Source organism: Chiloscyllium punctatum, chromosome 16 (genome assembly GCF_047496795.1).
Source record: "Chiloscyllium punctatum isolate Juve2018m chromosome 16, sChiPun1.3, whole genome shotgun sequence".
NCBI lineage: Eukaryota > Metazoa > Chordata > Chondrichthyes > Orectolobiformes > Hemiscylliidae > Chiloscyllium > Chiloscyllium punctatum.
The window spans coordinates 11,864,766-11,881,752 of record NC_092754.1 but is presented as its reverse complement, the minus strand read 5'-3'; the positions used below and the strand labels follow the sequence as shown (position 1 = coordinate 11,881,752).

Below are 16,987 nucleotides of genomic sequence, written 5' to 3'. Positions count from 1 at the left end.
TGTCTTTTTGCTGATTATGTTAAGATCTTTCTAAACTGTCAAATATAGTTTTAGATGCTTTTTAATTCTTTTGTACTATAAACCTGCCTTCTTTTGTTTAAGGCATCGTCAGCCTCATGTGAGTATATTCAGTAACTATTGACAATAGTAACCAAACTGTAAAAATAAAATTTATGATCTAACAAACTCAATTTCTCACTGGGACCTGACTTGGTCAGGGTTGCGATCAGGTGGAGATCATATCAGAGCTTTAGCCTCTGATTTTATATTCATGTATTACTCAGCAGTACTACGTCACAGAGTCTTACAGCACAAAAACAGACCCTTCGGTCCAACCAGTCTATGCCAACCATGTTCCCAAATTAAACTAGTCCCACCTACCTACTCCTGGCCTATATCTCTACAAACCTTTCCTATTCTTGGACTAATCCTTATGTTTTTTAAATGTTGTAATCGTGCCCACATCCACGACTTCTTCAGGAAGTTCATCTCCCATGTGAACCACCCTCCGCGTAAAAAAATTGTCTTTTTAAAATCTCTCTCCTCTCACCTTAAAAATGTGCCCCTCGTCTTATAGTCTAATGATAACATTGCACATTGACAATTACCATTGATGTTGTGTCACTCCTTTAATGAAGGTGCACAATATAATCTATTCATCTGACGATTCTTAAATTATCTATTGAATTGGAATGAAATTTTATGAAGAATGCCAATTGTCTTTCAGTTAAATTGCTTAATTCATACAAATAGATAATTCAGTTCTCTTATCTCAGCCATCAATCACCCTCCCCAACACCCCATGTAAAACACGTATGAGACAGTAATTATAATTATTGTCTTTATTATAAAAGAAACAATTTGCAAAAGCTTGCTAGTTCCAAGTTATAAGATTTGACTATTAGTTTAAATAAGATCAACAATATGAAACAAAATCACAATGAATTAAAACCTAAAACTTCCATTTTTGTTCAATTCAGCATAAAGACGATTTTATCTATCTAGCCTGTCCTATGTAAATGTGATACTTTGTGGACAACAATAATATATCCCTTGCCCATTGGGATCTCTCTAGAGGGATGAGAACCCAGGGAAAAAAACACAAGTCAATTTGGGAAAAACAAAAAATTTGGGCAACTTCTTTCCAACCCAATTAGAAATGTATTGGGACTACAATGCTGCAACCCTGCTTTCAATCTACACGTACTGGTTACACAGAATTGGGACTATGAGATTGCAGGAGCGCCATGAATAATTTGCAAACTTGTACAAATCCATTTAACATGCCATATTTACCAGTTCCACTTTCGTTCCAATAAAAAAAATTAAGAATACATCAGATTCATTTTCTGCACTGAATTAACAGAAAACCCCCTGCAGGAACTTATGAATGGACAGAGGCAAGATTCTAATGCTGATACAACTTCATTCCTTTCATAGCAAGTATATTCCTGATCATTTCGAAAAGCATACTTCGAGAAGAGTAAATGAAGCACATGCTCTACATACTAAGCCATTCAAAGCAAGGAAGTGCCAAGTTCTACTTCTGGTTAATGCTCAACCAGGATGTCTCCAGTCTAAGGAGAAGAAAATTGGTATCATGCTCCTGATTGTAACTCTGTCTTCTTGCTGGTCAGTAAATATTATATAGAGTCATAGAGATGTACAGCATGGAAACAGACCCTTCAGTCCAACCCGTCCATGCCGACCAGACATCCCAACCCAATCTAGTCCCACCTGCCAGCATCCGGCCCATATCCCTCCAAACCCTTCTTATTCATATACCCATCCAAATGCCTCTTAAATGTTGCAATTGTACCAGCCTCCACCACATCCTCTAGCAGCATATGGATTGTGTTCTGAACAAGTGTTATACTGGACTTGAAACATTAACTCTATTTCTCTCGCCACAGATGCTGTCAAACTTATTGAGTTTCTCCAGCATTCTCTGTGTTCGTTTCAGATTTCCAGCATCAGCAGTATTTTGCTTTCATAATTAGAGTGGGCATCTGATTTGGACAGCATTAGGCAAGGCTGTCTTGTTTTGGCAGCATCTACGATATTAACAGGCTAATTTTGCATTTAAAGAACATTCAGGTATTGTTTTATAGATCATAAGAATCTACGTCCTCTGAAATTACAGTGAACCACTCATTTTTAAGCAAGGTCTATTACTACCATCTCAGAATAACTAGGAATGGGTGATAAATATAGCCTTGCCAGTTTTGCCTATATCCCAAGAACAAATATTGTTAAAGACTGAGGATTGTTACCACCTGAGAAAATATAGCCCAGCATCTTTAAGCACCTTCAGAAAAGTAGGACAAGATACGTGAGGGAAATAAATCATTCTGGCAAAGGATTCAGATGTACATAGGAGAGCAGTTTACAGTCATGCAATTTATATTATAGTACAGAAAGTGAGGTCATTATCCAGAATGATTAATGTGGAACATATCTAGGATTTCAAATGTTAAGCTGAGACAATTTTGACTGTGTATCTGATTAAAATAAATCTGATGGTAGCTAATAATGGGATACAATGTTCAAAAGGTGTTTGTAATTTTAAAAAATATATAAACCCTTTTAAGATTTATCCTGCAAGATGACCTAAAAAAATTAGTAAGCGTCATCAAACATTTTTTAAACATCTTGTTGAAAGAAAATGCCTTGATTATACACTGAAGAAAGTAGAACTATCTGACATAGAACTCATTGAGTGATTTGGACTAGATTGTTTTTACTTCCTGATGCTGAGCAAACCCAAAGTTGGGAGATTGGAAGCTGCTATCTTAAACTTGTCAAGGCATTCCTAATAAAATTTCCTGGAAGATAGGGACCAGCATTTCCCTGACATTGGCACTTTCATTTAGGCAGTTGACTTTCTGAAGACTTTGGAAACCATGTCAGATAAGTCAAAACTTGAACCTTAGGATAGGCCTACTATGGAGTCAGAGAAACCTTTTGACAGGTAAGTTTAAAAGGTTTTGCGAACTTGAAATGTCATAATGCAATGGTGCATGATGATCTACATGTGTTTTCAATACAATGATTGATTATGGTGCTCTGCACTTAAAAGATGCAACAATTAAACATATCATCACTGAAAATGTTTACATGCAATAGAGCTTTCATCCAAAGTTCTCTTATGCATTCAAAAGTACTGAGAACCTGATTTAAATGAGTGATGCTGGGCACAGTGGTTTTGAGTTTTACATTGGTTAATCTCCATAGATCTACTGAGACAATCAATTCTCTTTAATTGAAACACCATTGAGCTTTTGAAAAAAAAGCAGATGGTTGGATATTTGATCAGGTGACTTCAAAGATTTAATTATAATGAGCTCTGCAGGGTCTGTTTATTCAGCTGTGCAGTACAATGCTATAATGAATGCGTGGCCTCACTGGTAGAGTTAGTTGAGCAGAGGTGTTGACACAGCTGTGGAGGGGACTGTGATGTATGTTTAATTGAAAGCTATATGAGTAGATAATTGGATTAAATGTTTTTAAGAGATATTTGAATTGCTGCTTATTATGACTGATTAATGAGCATTGAAACAGGAGGGTTTTTATTGCTGCATTTCATGAGTATCCCAGCGGGCAATTCATCTCAGTTAGAGTTTGAATGGCAGATTGTTTTTTCTTCCCCTTATTTCCTGAGAAGCTTAGCCATGTCTCAGTATCATAAGCTTTATACATAGTGGATAATAAGTGAATGGGTATAGATGATGCATGAGGAGCTTAGAGGGTTTGCATGAGGTGGGGTTGAGATGTGAGGGCTGTGAGGCACAACAAACGTGTAGAGAACTGGACAGACGTTCCAGTGTTTGAAAGTGTGCCTTTTGACCTGACTGCTTCAGCATTTGCAACCACATTCTGACTTCAGACCTGTATAACTCCAGTTTGTGCTGAATTCTGGAGATAGAAATTATCAGTAGATGGGATTGCAATGTCAGGAAATGGCCTGGCTCTTACATGCCAACTCATGGGAAAATCCTTCCCAATCATTTGAAAAATACTTGCTTAGATCATGCAGCTGCCTTGAGAAGGTGGCAATGAACCTTATTCATTAAAACTGAGAAGACATTGAGAGTTATACATTGGCCATGTTTGGTGAGGGCAGGTTCTCATCCTGACGGAGATTGTGAATCAGTATAATTTTCTCAACAAAACAATAGGTTTTGCATATTTCTTTTTCTTCTTGGTCCTATCTAACATACTATCGGATATATTAAATTCCAGGTTGAAATTTGCCACAGTGAAATTATGACCCCCCCCCCACCCCCCCCAGGAGTTGTTGCACTACTGTACCAATAATTTTCTCAATTCTCCTTTCATCATTGAAACAAATTCAATTGTGATTCTCTGTTTATAATTAAATATCCTAAATCCTAGAAATGTCCCTGAACTTTTTTCAAGATATTAATATAATTCTGAAGATGGAATACCCAGTTTGTACATTAAAATATTCTGATGTTTGAGAAAGGCTAAAATAACTGAACTGAATTTAAAATCAAAGGGCCTTAATATGTCCTTTGATACTTGACAAATGTTGTAGCTAATATCTTCACATTGGGTACTTTCAGAGAATGATTGCTTGATTATCACTCAAATTATTTCCCATTTTCACCTTTGTTAACATTGACCAACTGACTATGCAATTGTACTCTATTCATCCTTTTTCAATGTACATTGCCAGGTGTTGTGTTAAAATTCATCTGCAATTCCTTACACACCCACCCAAAGTATTTTTCATCTTACTAATGTATTACAAATGGTTTCCACATTGGTCAACATAAGCGAAGTGAAGGAGTCATTGGGAAGTAGTGACCATAATACAATAAGCTTCAATCAGTAATTTGAGAGGGAGAGGGTACAATCGGAAGTGACAATATTTCTGTTGAATAAAGGGAACTATGGAGCTATGAGGGAGGAGCTGGCCAAAGTTCAGTGGTGCAATACCTTAGCAGGGATGACAGTGGAGGAACAATAGCGGATATTTCTGTGTATAATGCAGAAGTTGCAGGATCTGTTCATTCCAAAAAGGAAGAAAGATCCTAGGAGGAGGCATGGGTAGCCGTGGCTGACAAGGGAAGTTAAGAAACATATAAAGTTAAAAGAGAGAAAGTATAACATAGCAAAGATAAGTGGGAAAATGGAGGACTGAGAAGCTTTTAAAGAACAACAGAGGATTACTAAGAAGGAAATACGCAGAGAAAAAATGAGGTACGAAGGTAAACTGGCTAATAATATAAAGGAGGATAGTAAAAGTTTTTTTAGGTATGTGAAAGCCAAAAAAAATGGTTAAGACTAAAATTGGGCCCTTGAAGACAGAAACAGGGGAATATATTACGGGGAACAAAGAAATGGCAGAAGAATTGAATTGGTACTTCAGATCTGTGTTCACTGGGGAAGCCACAAGCAATCTCCCTGAGGTAACAGTGGCTGAAGGACCTGAACTTAAGGGAATTTATATTTGCCAGGAATTGGTGTTGGATAGACTGTTAGGTCTGAAGGCTGATAAGTCCCTGGGGCCTGATGGTCTACATCCTAGGGTACTGAAGGAGGTGGCTCGAGAAATCGTGGATGCGTTGGTGATTATTTTCCAGAGTTCGATAGATTCGGGATCAGTTCCTGCGGATTGGAGGGTGGCTAATGTTGTACCACTTTTTAAGAAAAGTGGGAGAGAGAAAGCAGGAAATTATAAACCAGTTAGTCTGACCTCAGTGGTGGGAAAGATGCTGGAGTCTATTATAAAGGATGAAATTACGACACATCTGGATAGTAGTAACAGGATAGGTCAGAGTCAGCATGGATTTATGAAGGAGAAATCATGCTTGACTAATCTTCTGGAATTTTTTGAGGATGTAACTCTGAAGATGGACGAGGGAGGTCCAGTAGATGTAGTGTACCTGGACGTTCAGAAAGCTTTTGATCAAGTCCCACATAGGAGGTTAGTGAGCAAAATTAGGGCGCATGGTATTGGGGGTAAAGTACTAACTTGGATTGAAAGTTGGTTGGCTGATAGGAAACAAAGAGTAGTGATAAACGGCTCCATTTCAGAATGGCAGGCAGTGACCAGTGGGGTACCTCAGGGATCAGTACTGGGACTGCAGCTTTTTACAATATATGTTAATGATATAGAAGATGGTATTAGTAATAACATTAGCAAATTTGCTGATGATACTAAGCTGGGTGGCAGGATGAAATGTGATGAGGATATTAGGAGATTACAGGGTGATCTGGACAAGTTAGGTGAGTGGTCAGATGCATGGCAGATGCAGTTTAATGTGGATAAATGTATGGTTATCCATTTTGGTGGCAAGAACAGGAAGGCAGATTACTACCTAAATGGAATCAATTTAGGTAAAGGGGCAGTAAAGAGAGATCTGGGTGTCCTTGTACACCAGTCAATGAAGGTAAGCATGCAGGTACAGCAGGTAGTGAAGAAGGCTAATAGCATGCTGGCCTTCATAACAAGAGGGATTGAGTATAGAAGCAAAGAGGTTCTTCTGCAGCTGTACAGGGCCCTGGTGAGACCACACCTGGAGTACTGTGTGCAGTTCTGGTCTCCAAATTTGAGGAAAGACATTCTGGCTATTGAGGGAGTACAGCGTAGGTTCACAAGGTCAATCCTGGAACGGCAGGATTACCTTACACTGAAAGACTGGAGCGACTGGGCTTGTATACCCTTGAGTTTAGAACACTGAGAGGGGATCTGATTGAGACATATAAGATTATTAAAGGATTGGACATTCTAGAGGCAGGAAACATGTTTCCACTGATGGGTGAGTGCCGAACCAGAGGACACAGCTTAAAAAATACGGGGTAGGCCATTTAGGACAGAGATGAGGAGAAACTTCTTCACCCAGAGAATGGTGGCTGTGTGGAATGCTCTGCCCCAGAGGGCAGTGGAGGTCCAATCTCTGGATTCATTTAAGAAAGAGTTGGATAGAGCTCTTAAAGATAGTGGAGTCAAGGGTTATGGAGATAAGGCAGGAACAGGATACTGATTAAGGATGATCAGCCATGATCATATTGAATGGTGGTGCAGGCTCGAAGGGCAGAATGGCCTACTCCTGCACCTATTGTCTATTGTCTATAACAACAGTGGCTGAACTTCAAAGTAACTAATTAAATGAAGCAATTTGGAAGATTTCACAACATATAAAAATGAGGTACAGGAAAAGACTAACTGGTCAATTAAACTTTTCAAACCTCATGATTCCTTCAGCAACTTGACTGAATATTTCCTGACAATACAAGATTCTACTTTATGAAGTAACTTATTATGAAATAGTTAGTCAGAATCATACTGAAAATCCAGGTAATCAATGTCTATCACCTACCTTCATCCAGAACTGAGTAAGTTCTGTAAAAATTCAATTAACTTTATAGTAAGAACCCAATATCTTTTCCAATAATTATAATGGGCATCTCTTAGGATTCTATAAACATCACCACAATGACAGATGTCAGCTGACAGCCCTCTAGTTTCCTGGCTCTGATCTAAGCCCTTTGTTAAATAGTTGAACTCTTGTAGGCCCTCTTGAACAGAACTGATCTTAACTCTATTGAGCTCTTGAACACATGGAAAAAAGGTTCATATAGAGTCTGCCTCTTCTTCCCGGATAGATGTAATTTCAGACTAGAGGCTATTTCTATTTTGAGATTTGCTATTTTATCCAAGCTGGTATTTCTATTTTAATATTGATACTGCTATTTATTAGAGGGCATCTTGCAGGTGGAACATGAACTATGATAAAGCACCATATAAATGCAAGTCTTTCAAATCCAAGAAAATATTACAAATGAACTGAAAGAACATTTTTGTTGCAAGTTCTCAATCACAAGAGCATATAAGAAAAGATCATCGGTCTCAATGCATGGCAGAACCCTCCAAGGAATCAATACATCACAAAATGCTGTGAGGCTGTCAAACAAATTGATACATTCTCAGCTGGTGACATAGATGTGCCAGAATTATTATCATGATAATCCCCCTCATCTATCATCCTGTCTTTACAACACTGAAACTTCACTGTGAGTCACTGTGATTCCATTAGCAGTCCCATTTCAGCCTCTCTAGTTCCTAAATTCCAAAGTAGCTTCAGGGAACTGATATCAGTAGTGCTGAAACAAGGTGTGAAATAAACAAAAATATTCAACATTAATTTTGCCTTGCATACTCTCAGCCATAAATATCCAAGGTAACTGAGTGTTTCATTAACAAGTTATTTACAACCAAGCACACTATTAAGTCATACACACAAGCAAGGATCCAAATTTGATGTCCAGCTCACACTGAATCCTAAGAGATGCCCATTATAATTATTGGAAAAGATATGGGGCTTTTACTATAAAGTTAATTGAATTTTTACAGAACTTACTCAGTTCTGGGTGAAGGTAGGGGATAGACATTGATTACCTGGATTTTCAGTATGGTTCTGACTAACTATTTCATAATAAGCTACTTCATAATGTAGAATCTTGTATTGTCAGGAAATAATCAGTCAAGTTGCTGAAGGTATCAAGAGGTTTGAAAAGTTTAATTGACCAGTTAGTCTTTTCCTGTCCCTCATTTTTATATGTTATTTCTGTGAAATCTTCCAAATTGCTTCATTTAATTAGTTACTTTGAAGTTCAGCCACTGTTGTTATAGACAATAGGTGCAGGAGTAGGCCATTTGTTATGTTGACAAATACAGTGCTCCTGAGCTTGGGAGCAGAGAGAAAACAACCTGGGTTTCTGCTTCAGATTGACACAGTGACATCCTATGGTTAAGTGTGGACATCAGATGAAGACAGTGCCTATATTATCTGTGATGCTGTCTGCAACTGAATATTCTGACAATTGAACAAGTAAAAGAACTATTCACTAAAAATAATACATTTAAGGCTATTAGGGAGTTGAGTGTTCTGTTCCAAATGGCGAAACACCACTCTCTACTCATTAAAGTTGGTATCTTTAATAACTGCTGTATAAAAACATTAAATTAAGCCTTTTTAATCAGTAACTGGTCTCTTTAAATCTGTGATCAAATCAATCATTTTATCCCCTGTCAAAGTGACACAGCCACTTTAAAGTTATTGGCCGGTATTCTCACGGTGGTTTCCTACCAGCAATGGTTTTTGCAGCACCGATTTCACTGAACCATGGAGAGTGGTACAAAATATTACTAATATTGCTTCAACTAGAACTATTAAGAATATTCCAACAGAACACCCCATGTTAGTCATCTTGCACTCCCTGAATTTAAAAGAAAAATCACCACAAATCTAAACAAGAACATTTCCTGTACTCAGTTCAGCATTTCTGGAACCAATTAAATTGAAATATTATCTGAATTATTCCACAACTCATTGCAGCCAAACCTCGATTGGAATACGGACATTGCTGGTTCCTGTCTGGGTAAAAATAACTTTTTAATGCTTTATCTTATTAAGCATTTGTTAACGAACAGGAATGTCTGCAACTTGCTGGCATGGTTTGCGAGTTAAATTGCCTCCTGTGAAGATCTTGACAGGAAAAGTTTAAGAAGTTCATGTGATTGAAGAGTTCCAAATCTGAAGGAGAACTAATCTTTGGACATGCAAACAATCTGTAAACTACACTATTCCAAATAGTAAAACTTCACCACTTCGGAATGGGGTCTGGAATCCTCTGCCTGAGAGGTCGGGAGAAGCATATTCAGCAGTAACTTCCAAAAGAGAAGTGGATGCATACTTGAAAAGTAAAAATTGCAGTGATTTGTGTGCAAAAGACAATGCATTATAAATAATTGGATAGTTCCAAAGGATAGACATTGGTACAATTAGAGTGTATTGTTTTCTCTCTGCTTTACGATGCCATGTTTTAATAATGTAAAATGGAGATCTGCAAATGTTGCAATTCGGTGATGAAATCAGAAAATCCTGGACAAATTGCAACAGGGAATGCCAGCACCTCAAACTGAAAGAGATACTAATATTTCAGATTGAAACTGCTCAATGAAATTGAAGAGACCCTCAGTTTGAAACAACCAACTGTATTTGTCCATCAGATATTCATACAACTGTTGCATGTTTTTAAAACATTTGTTTTATGTTTCATTGTACTATGTTAACTCTTTTTTTTTAAAATCCTCTCATAGTTCTATCTGCAATGACAAGGTAATACTCCTATCCCTTCTATCTTAGAAATTTATGGACTCAAGCCTTAAACTCGAGACTTGGGCACATAATTCAGGACGACAAGATCACTGAAAAGTTCCACTCATACAGTTATTCACAGCACAGAAAGAGACCATTATCAGGTGACAACTTTCAGATATGACAGCAGACAAAGAGGATCACCTTCTTAGGTAGACACAAAAGATCTTCTGGCAATTTTTCAAAGAAAAGCAGAGGACTTCTTGGTATAATGGCCAATATTTATCCCTGAACCAGATTACGTGGTTGTGTATAAAGACTGTCATCACTGGCACTTACACTTCACAAAGTCACACCATCTCCTGCAGAAAGCAGGTAAGGACAAGATAAATAAATAGCCAATGCAAAGATTGCCTATCTGGATAGGAGTTCAGGTTCATAACTCCTTGAAAGTAGAGTTGCAGGTAGATAGGATAGTGAAGAAGGCGTTCGGTATGCTTTCCTTTATTGGTCAGAGTACTGAGTACAGGAGTTGGGAGGTCGTGTTGTGGCTGTACAGGACATTGGTTAGGCCACTTTTGGAATATTGCATGCAATTCTAGTCTTCTTCCTATCGGAAGAATTTTGTGAAACTTGAATGGGTTCAGAAAAGATTTACAAGGATGTTGCCAGGGTTGGAGGATTTGAGCTGTAGGGAGTGATTGAATAGGCTAAGGCTGTTTTCCCTGGAGCGTTGGAGGCTGAGGGGTGACTTATAGAGGTCTATAAAATCATGAGGGTCATGGATAGGATAAATAGACAAAGGCTCTTCCCTGGGGTTGGGGGAGTCCAGAACTCGAGGGCATAGGTTTCGGGTGAGAGGGGAAAGGTATAAAAGAGACTGAAGGGGCAACTTTTTCACACAGAAGGTGGTACGTGTATGGAATGAGCTGCCTGAGGAAGTGATGGAGACTAGTACAATTGCAACATTTAAACGTCATCTGGATGGATATATGAATAGGAAGGGTTTGGAGGGATATGGACCGGGTGCTGGAAGATGGGACTAGATTGGGATATCTGGTCGGCATGGACGAGTTGGACCGAAGGATCTGTTTCTGTACTGTACATCTCTATGACTATGGGTAAGGGTAAAAACTTGGTAGAGCGCTTTATGAAGCAAACTGAAACATTAGGAGTGACAGCTGAAATTCAGTTTACTGTTACAGCATTTTCTTGGAGAAATATTAAAATTAAGTATTAATTTTCTTGTTTGGGAAAGATTAATGTAAAATATATAAAAATAATGCATTTCTAAAATGATGTTCAAACCAAAAATGGTTCAAGACTGTAAACAAATGGATCTCAACAACTATATTAACAAGCCACAGGGTTGTATAGTCCGTTATTAAGTGAACTAGAAATCATTTCAGCCAAAATAATTTCTGGAATCATTCAATATTTCCAACGTCTTGATAATAAAACATTTCAAGTAGTTTCACAGGATTGTTATCAAACAAAATTTGCAACCAAGTTACAGAAGGAGATATTGGACTTCTAAGCACATGAAGATTCTCCCAACCTGATGTTTCCACACTTCTTTTTCTCGGAGCTTCCAAACCCAACTATCACAGAAATACAGAGCACAGTATCCCTCACGGAAACACAGACAAGCAGACAGAGTTAAAGGAAGAGAGGACACACAACATTTTATAGCACGAGCTGATGTATGATAAGTTTAAACATCAAATCGTTTGTGTGTGCGTTAGCAAAAGGATGAGTGGATGATTGAGTGGGTGAGATGGGTAGATGGACAGATGGGAAAGTGAACAGGCGCAAAGGTGAGTGAGAACATAGATGGGGGATGAATGAGCAGGTTAATAGTTAGGTGATATGGATAGCTAAATAAGCTGATGAGTTGGTCAGGAAGGTGAGTGGGAGGTGGGCAGATGGATGCAGTGAAAAAGTAAGTGGTTAGATGGATGAGGTAGTGATTGGGTAGTCAAGTTGGGGTGATAGTAGCGTCCGATCATGGTGGTTGATGGGGAGATAGTGAGGTCAAGGTAGTCGATGGTTCTGTCTGGGGATGGGGGGTGGGCGGTGTGGGGTTGGCAGTTGACATGGCTAGTGTAGTCAGGTTGAGGGGATTAGTTGATCAGGTTAGGTCAGCAACTGGACTTAATTGAGACAGGGGTCAGTTCTAGAATTAGACAATGTTTTAATCTGCTTTACATTTCCTTGAGTGACTACTGAGGTAAGCTGGGTGAAACTGTTTCAATTCTCTTGTCTCTGTGAAGGCTAGTACGATTGCAATATTTAAAAGGCATCTGGATGGGTGTATGAATGGGAAGGCTTTGGAGGGGTATGGGCTTGGTGCTGGCAGGTGGGACTAGATTGGGTTGTGACATCTGGTCGGCATGGACGAGTTGGACCAAAGGGTCTGTTTCTGTGCTGTACATCTCTATGACTCTATGGTTCAGAGATGTTTGCAAAATGTCACAGGAAACAGGGGAATTCTCCATCAGGGACACCATGGACAATTTTCATGCATGTTCCAAAATCATGACCTGCAGAAAGTCATGAGGTAGGTCTTCAGTTGTATGTCCCGTCTCCAACAATCTGGAAATTAGGAAATTTCGGTCATAAGGTCAGGTGACCAAAAGTTTGGCCAAAGTGTTAAATTTAAAAGAATACCTTAAAGGAGGAGAGCATTAAGAAGCAGAGTGCTTTAAGAAAGAAATTCCTGAACTGGTGAACTGTGGTGATTTTGTTTTAAAATACTGACTATGAAGTAAATATGTTTAATAGAGCATTACATTCTTCTGTGGTTTGGTTCCCCTGTTGCTGGAAGTGGTGTGAGAAATTGTTGTTCAAATGCTGTTGGAATGTGCTTGAAAGTTTTGATTTTGAAGCAACATTTAAAGGCAAAGCTATACAAATTAAACAGGCAGTGGTATTTATAATTTGTGGATTAGATGCAATCCACTTCATGGAAAAAATGCTTACATTATAATATGACAGAGCCAATGGAGATACTCTTAGAGTCATTGAGTCAAAGAGATGTACAGCACGGAAACAGACCCTACCGACCAACTCATCCATGCCAACCAGATATCCCAATCTAATCTAGTCCCATTGGCCAGCACCTGGCTCATATCCCACCAAACCCTTCCTATTCATATACACATCCAGATGCCTTTTAAATGTTGCAATTGTACCAGCCTCCACTACTTCCTCTGGCAGCTCATTCCATACGTGTACCACCTTCTGCTTGAAAATGTTGCCCCTTAGGTCTCTTTTATATTTTTCCGCTGTCACCCTAAACCTATGCCCTCGAGTTCTGGACTCCCCCACCCAGGGAAAAGACCTTTATCTATTTACCCCATCGATTCCCTTCATGATTTTATAAACCTCTATAAGGTCACCCCTCAGCCTCCGACGCTCCAGGAAAAACAGCTCTAGCCTGTTCAGCCTCTCCCTATAGCTCAAATCCTTCAGCCCAGGCAACATCCTTGTAAATTTTTTCTGAACCCTTTCAAGCTTCACAACATCCTTCCGATAGGAAGGAAACCAGAATTGCACACAATATTCCAAAAGTGGCCTAACCCGTGTCTAATACAGCTGCAACATGACCTCCCAACTCCTGTACTCAATACTCTGACCAATAAAGGAAAGCATACTAAATGTCTTCTTCATTATCCTATCTATCTGCAACTCTACTTTCAAAGAACTATGAACCTGTACTCAAAAGTCTCTTTGTTCGGCAACACTCTCCAGGACCTTACCATTAAATGTATAAGTCCTGCTAAGATTTGCTTTCCCAAAATGCAACATCTCACATTTATCAAAATTAAACTCCATCTACCACTCCTTAGCCCATTGGCCCATCTGATCAAGATCCCATTGTAATCTGAGGTAACCTTCTTCGCTGTCCATGACACCTCCAATTTTGGTGTCATCTGCAAACTTATTAACTATACCTCTTATGCTCACATCCAAATCATTTTAAAAAATGACAAAAAGTAGTGGACCCAGCACCCATCCTTGTGGCACTCCACTGGTCACAGGCCTCCAGTCTGAAAAACAACCCTCCACCACCACCCTCTGTCTTCTACCTTCGATCTAGTTCTGTATCCAAATGGCTAGTTCTTCCTGTATTCTGTTAGATCTAACCTTGCTAACCAGTCTCCCATGGGGAACCTTGTCGAATGCCTTACTGAAGTCCATATGGATCACGTCCACCACTCTGCCCTCATCAATCCTCTTTGTTACTTCTTCAAAAAACTCAATCAAGTTCGTGAGACATGATTTCCTATGCACATAACCATGTTGACTGTCCCTAATCAGTCCTTGCCTTTCCAAATACTCTTGTGGGAAGGATTGTGAAAGTTGCAAGAGTCGTACCTTTCTGAATTTTCTGGTGAAAGTTTATTGCGTCGACCGATGCAGTCACAATGTTGGTCTTGCAATGACGAGCTGCCACGATACCGGCTACTTCATCCATCAATTTCATAGTGACACCTGAAAGGAAAGACCCTTTTAAATAGGAACATACAAACAGAAGGAGGTCACTCAACTTGTCAAGCCCCCTCTGCACTTTAATGTAAGCATGGCTAATGAAACACTTCAATGCCTTTTACCCACATAATTCCTACAATCCTTTATGGCACTGGGAGTCAAAAAGATGTCAATCACTAACTTAAAAATACTTAAAGATTGAGCTTCAACAGCCCTGCGGGGTAGAGAATTCTACAGATTCATAATTCTACTCATCGCAGTCATAAATCTCCCCTTACTTTTAAATCGTGACCTTGGTTCTAAAATTCCCAAATAGGGAAACACCTTGCCAGCATCTACCCTACCTATCCATTGAAGATTTTTTTTAGGTTTCAATAAGATCACCTCTCATTCTTTGAAACTCGAAAGAATACAGACCCAGTTTGCACAACCTCTCTTCATTGGGAAGTCCCATCATCTCAGTGAACCTTTGTTATATTCCCTCCATGGCAATAATATCATTCCTGAGAAAAAGAGACCACAGTCCTGAAGACAACACTCCAGACCCAATTTAACCAAGCTCTTATACAACTGAAGCAAGACTTCTCTGAACTCAAATCATCTGGCAACAAAAGCCATCATTCTATTAATCTTTCTAAAAGCTTGCTGCACCTGCATGCTAGCCTTCGGTGACTTACTGACAAGTATACCCGGGTTCTTTAATACATCTACACTTTCCAATCTCTCACGGTATAAGAATAAATTGTACATCTGTTCCTCCTACCAAGATGAATAAGCTCACAATGTCTGCATTACATTCCATCTGCAATGTTCCTGCCTACTCACTAAGCCTGTCCACGGTCTCCTGATCTGTTTTAAACTTCCTCAAACAGCACATCCATGCTTAACTTTATACCATCTGCAAATTTGGAAAATATTACATTTGGTCCCCATGTCCAAATCATTGATATTTATTGTGAACAGGTAGTGCCCAAGTATTGATCCTTGTGGAACTCACTAATCATGATCTGCCAATACAAGAACGATCCAGTTATGTCTACTTATTTTCTGTCATTTAGCCAATCCTTAATCATGCCAGTATATTATCTCCAATCCTATGTGCTTTAACTTTGCAGTGGATTTTATCAAAATGCTTCTGAAAATCCAAGTCTGTTTATGTTCCTTTATGAATTTTTATTAGTACCATCCTCAAAGAAATTCCAAAAAGTTTCCCAAACACAAGTTTCCATTCATAGAACATGCTGACTATGCCCAACCAGATCATTTTTTTTCTGCGTTTCCATTTAATACACCCTTTATGATAGATTCCAGCACTTTCCCTGCTACTGATATAAGGCTAATGGGTCTGTTGCTCGATTTTCTCTCTTGTTCTTTTTTTAAAATTTGTGAGGTAATATTTGCTAGCTTCCAGTCTAGCTTGCAGTTTTGGAAAGTGATCACCATTGCATTGACTACACCTATAGCCACTTCCTTCAATGGTCTGGGATGTAAACTATCAGGTCCTGGGGACTTATCAACTGTCAGTAGCATTAACGTCCCCAGTACAACCTTCATAGAAATACTATTTTCCTTTAACTCCCCATGCTCCATAGTCACTTGGATTTCTAATTCTGGGACATATTTTGTATAATGCTCAGTGAAAACAGATACAAAGTAATTATTTAGTGTCTCTGCAATGTCTTTATTTCCCATTATAAATTTTCTTGACTCTGCCTGCAATTGACACATTTTTGCCTTACCCAAATGTTTCTGATAACATATATGTAGAAATTTTTAGTTCATACTTTTAATTTTTTATTCTGCTAGATTGTATTCATTACATTCAAATAATGTACACAGTATAAACAAATGAACAAACATTTGACTTTAAAATTTATTTATCACTATTTAAAGACATTCAGTAGATCCTTCCTGCCATTTAACTCAATATCCCTCACTATTCCACTTCTTAGTGTCCTTCCATAGCTGATCCAATTGCAATTTTTGAACTTCCACTGATTCACTTGCTGCCTTCCTGACCAATTTGCACATAGCCTTTTTTTCCCAAACAAAGTAGCAGTGAACAGAGAGCAAGGGAGGGAGATACAGTGAGTGGACAGCAAATGGAATGGCAAACTGGGCTGTATACAGGCCAGTGAGTAAATCACTGAATGGCACAGTAACAAGGGGGAATGCCATGAAACAATTATATCATCAGCATCCATGTCTTGTTCCAGCGTGCAGCAATTTGTTTAGGTACATTAGCAGGTGATACAATGGTGGTAGAAACAAAAACATTTGAACAAAATAACAGATAACGGACCACAAGTTTAATGATAGACTTACAACATCTTTCAAAACTTCATCATGTCCTAAGTGCTTGA

General features: G+C 38.7%; 1 protein-coding gene across 4 annotated transcripts in view; it reads right to left on the bottom strand.

The window, feature by feature from the left end:
* The window catches only part of acot7 (acyl-CoA thioesterase 7), a 301,602-nt gene that overhangs the window by 71,144 nt on the left and 213,471 nt on the right, over positions 1 to 16,987 (bottom strand). For all 4 annotated transcript variants that reach the window (XM_072586226.1, XM_072586223.1, XM_072586225.1 and 1 more), the window contains one exon: positions 14,511 to 14,627. In XM_072586226.1, coding sequence (XP_072442327.1) covers positions 14,511 to 14,627 — 117 coding nt within the window. The remainder of the gene's footprint in view (positions 1 to 14,510; positions 14,628 to 16,987) is intronic.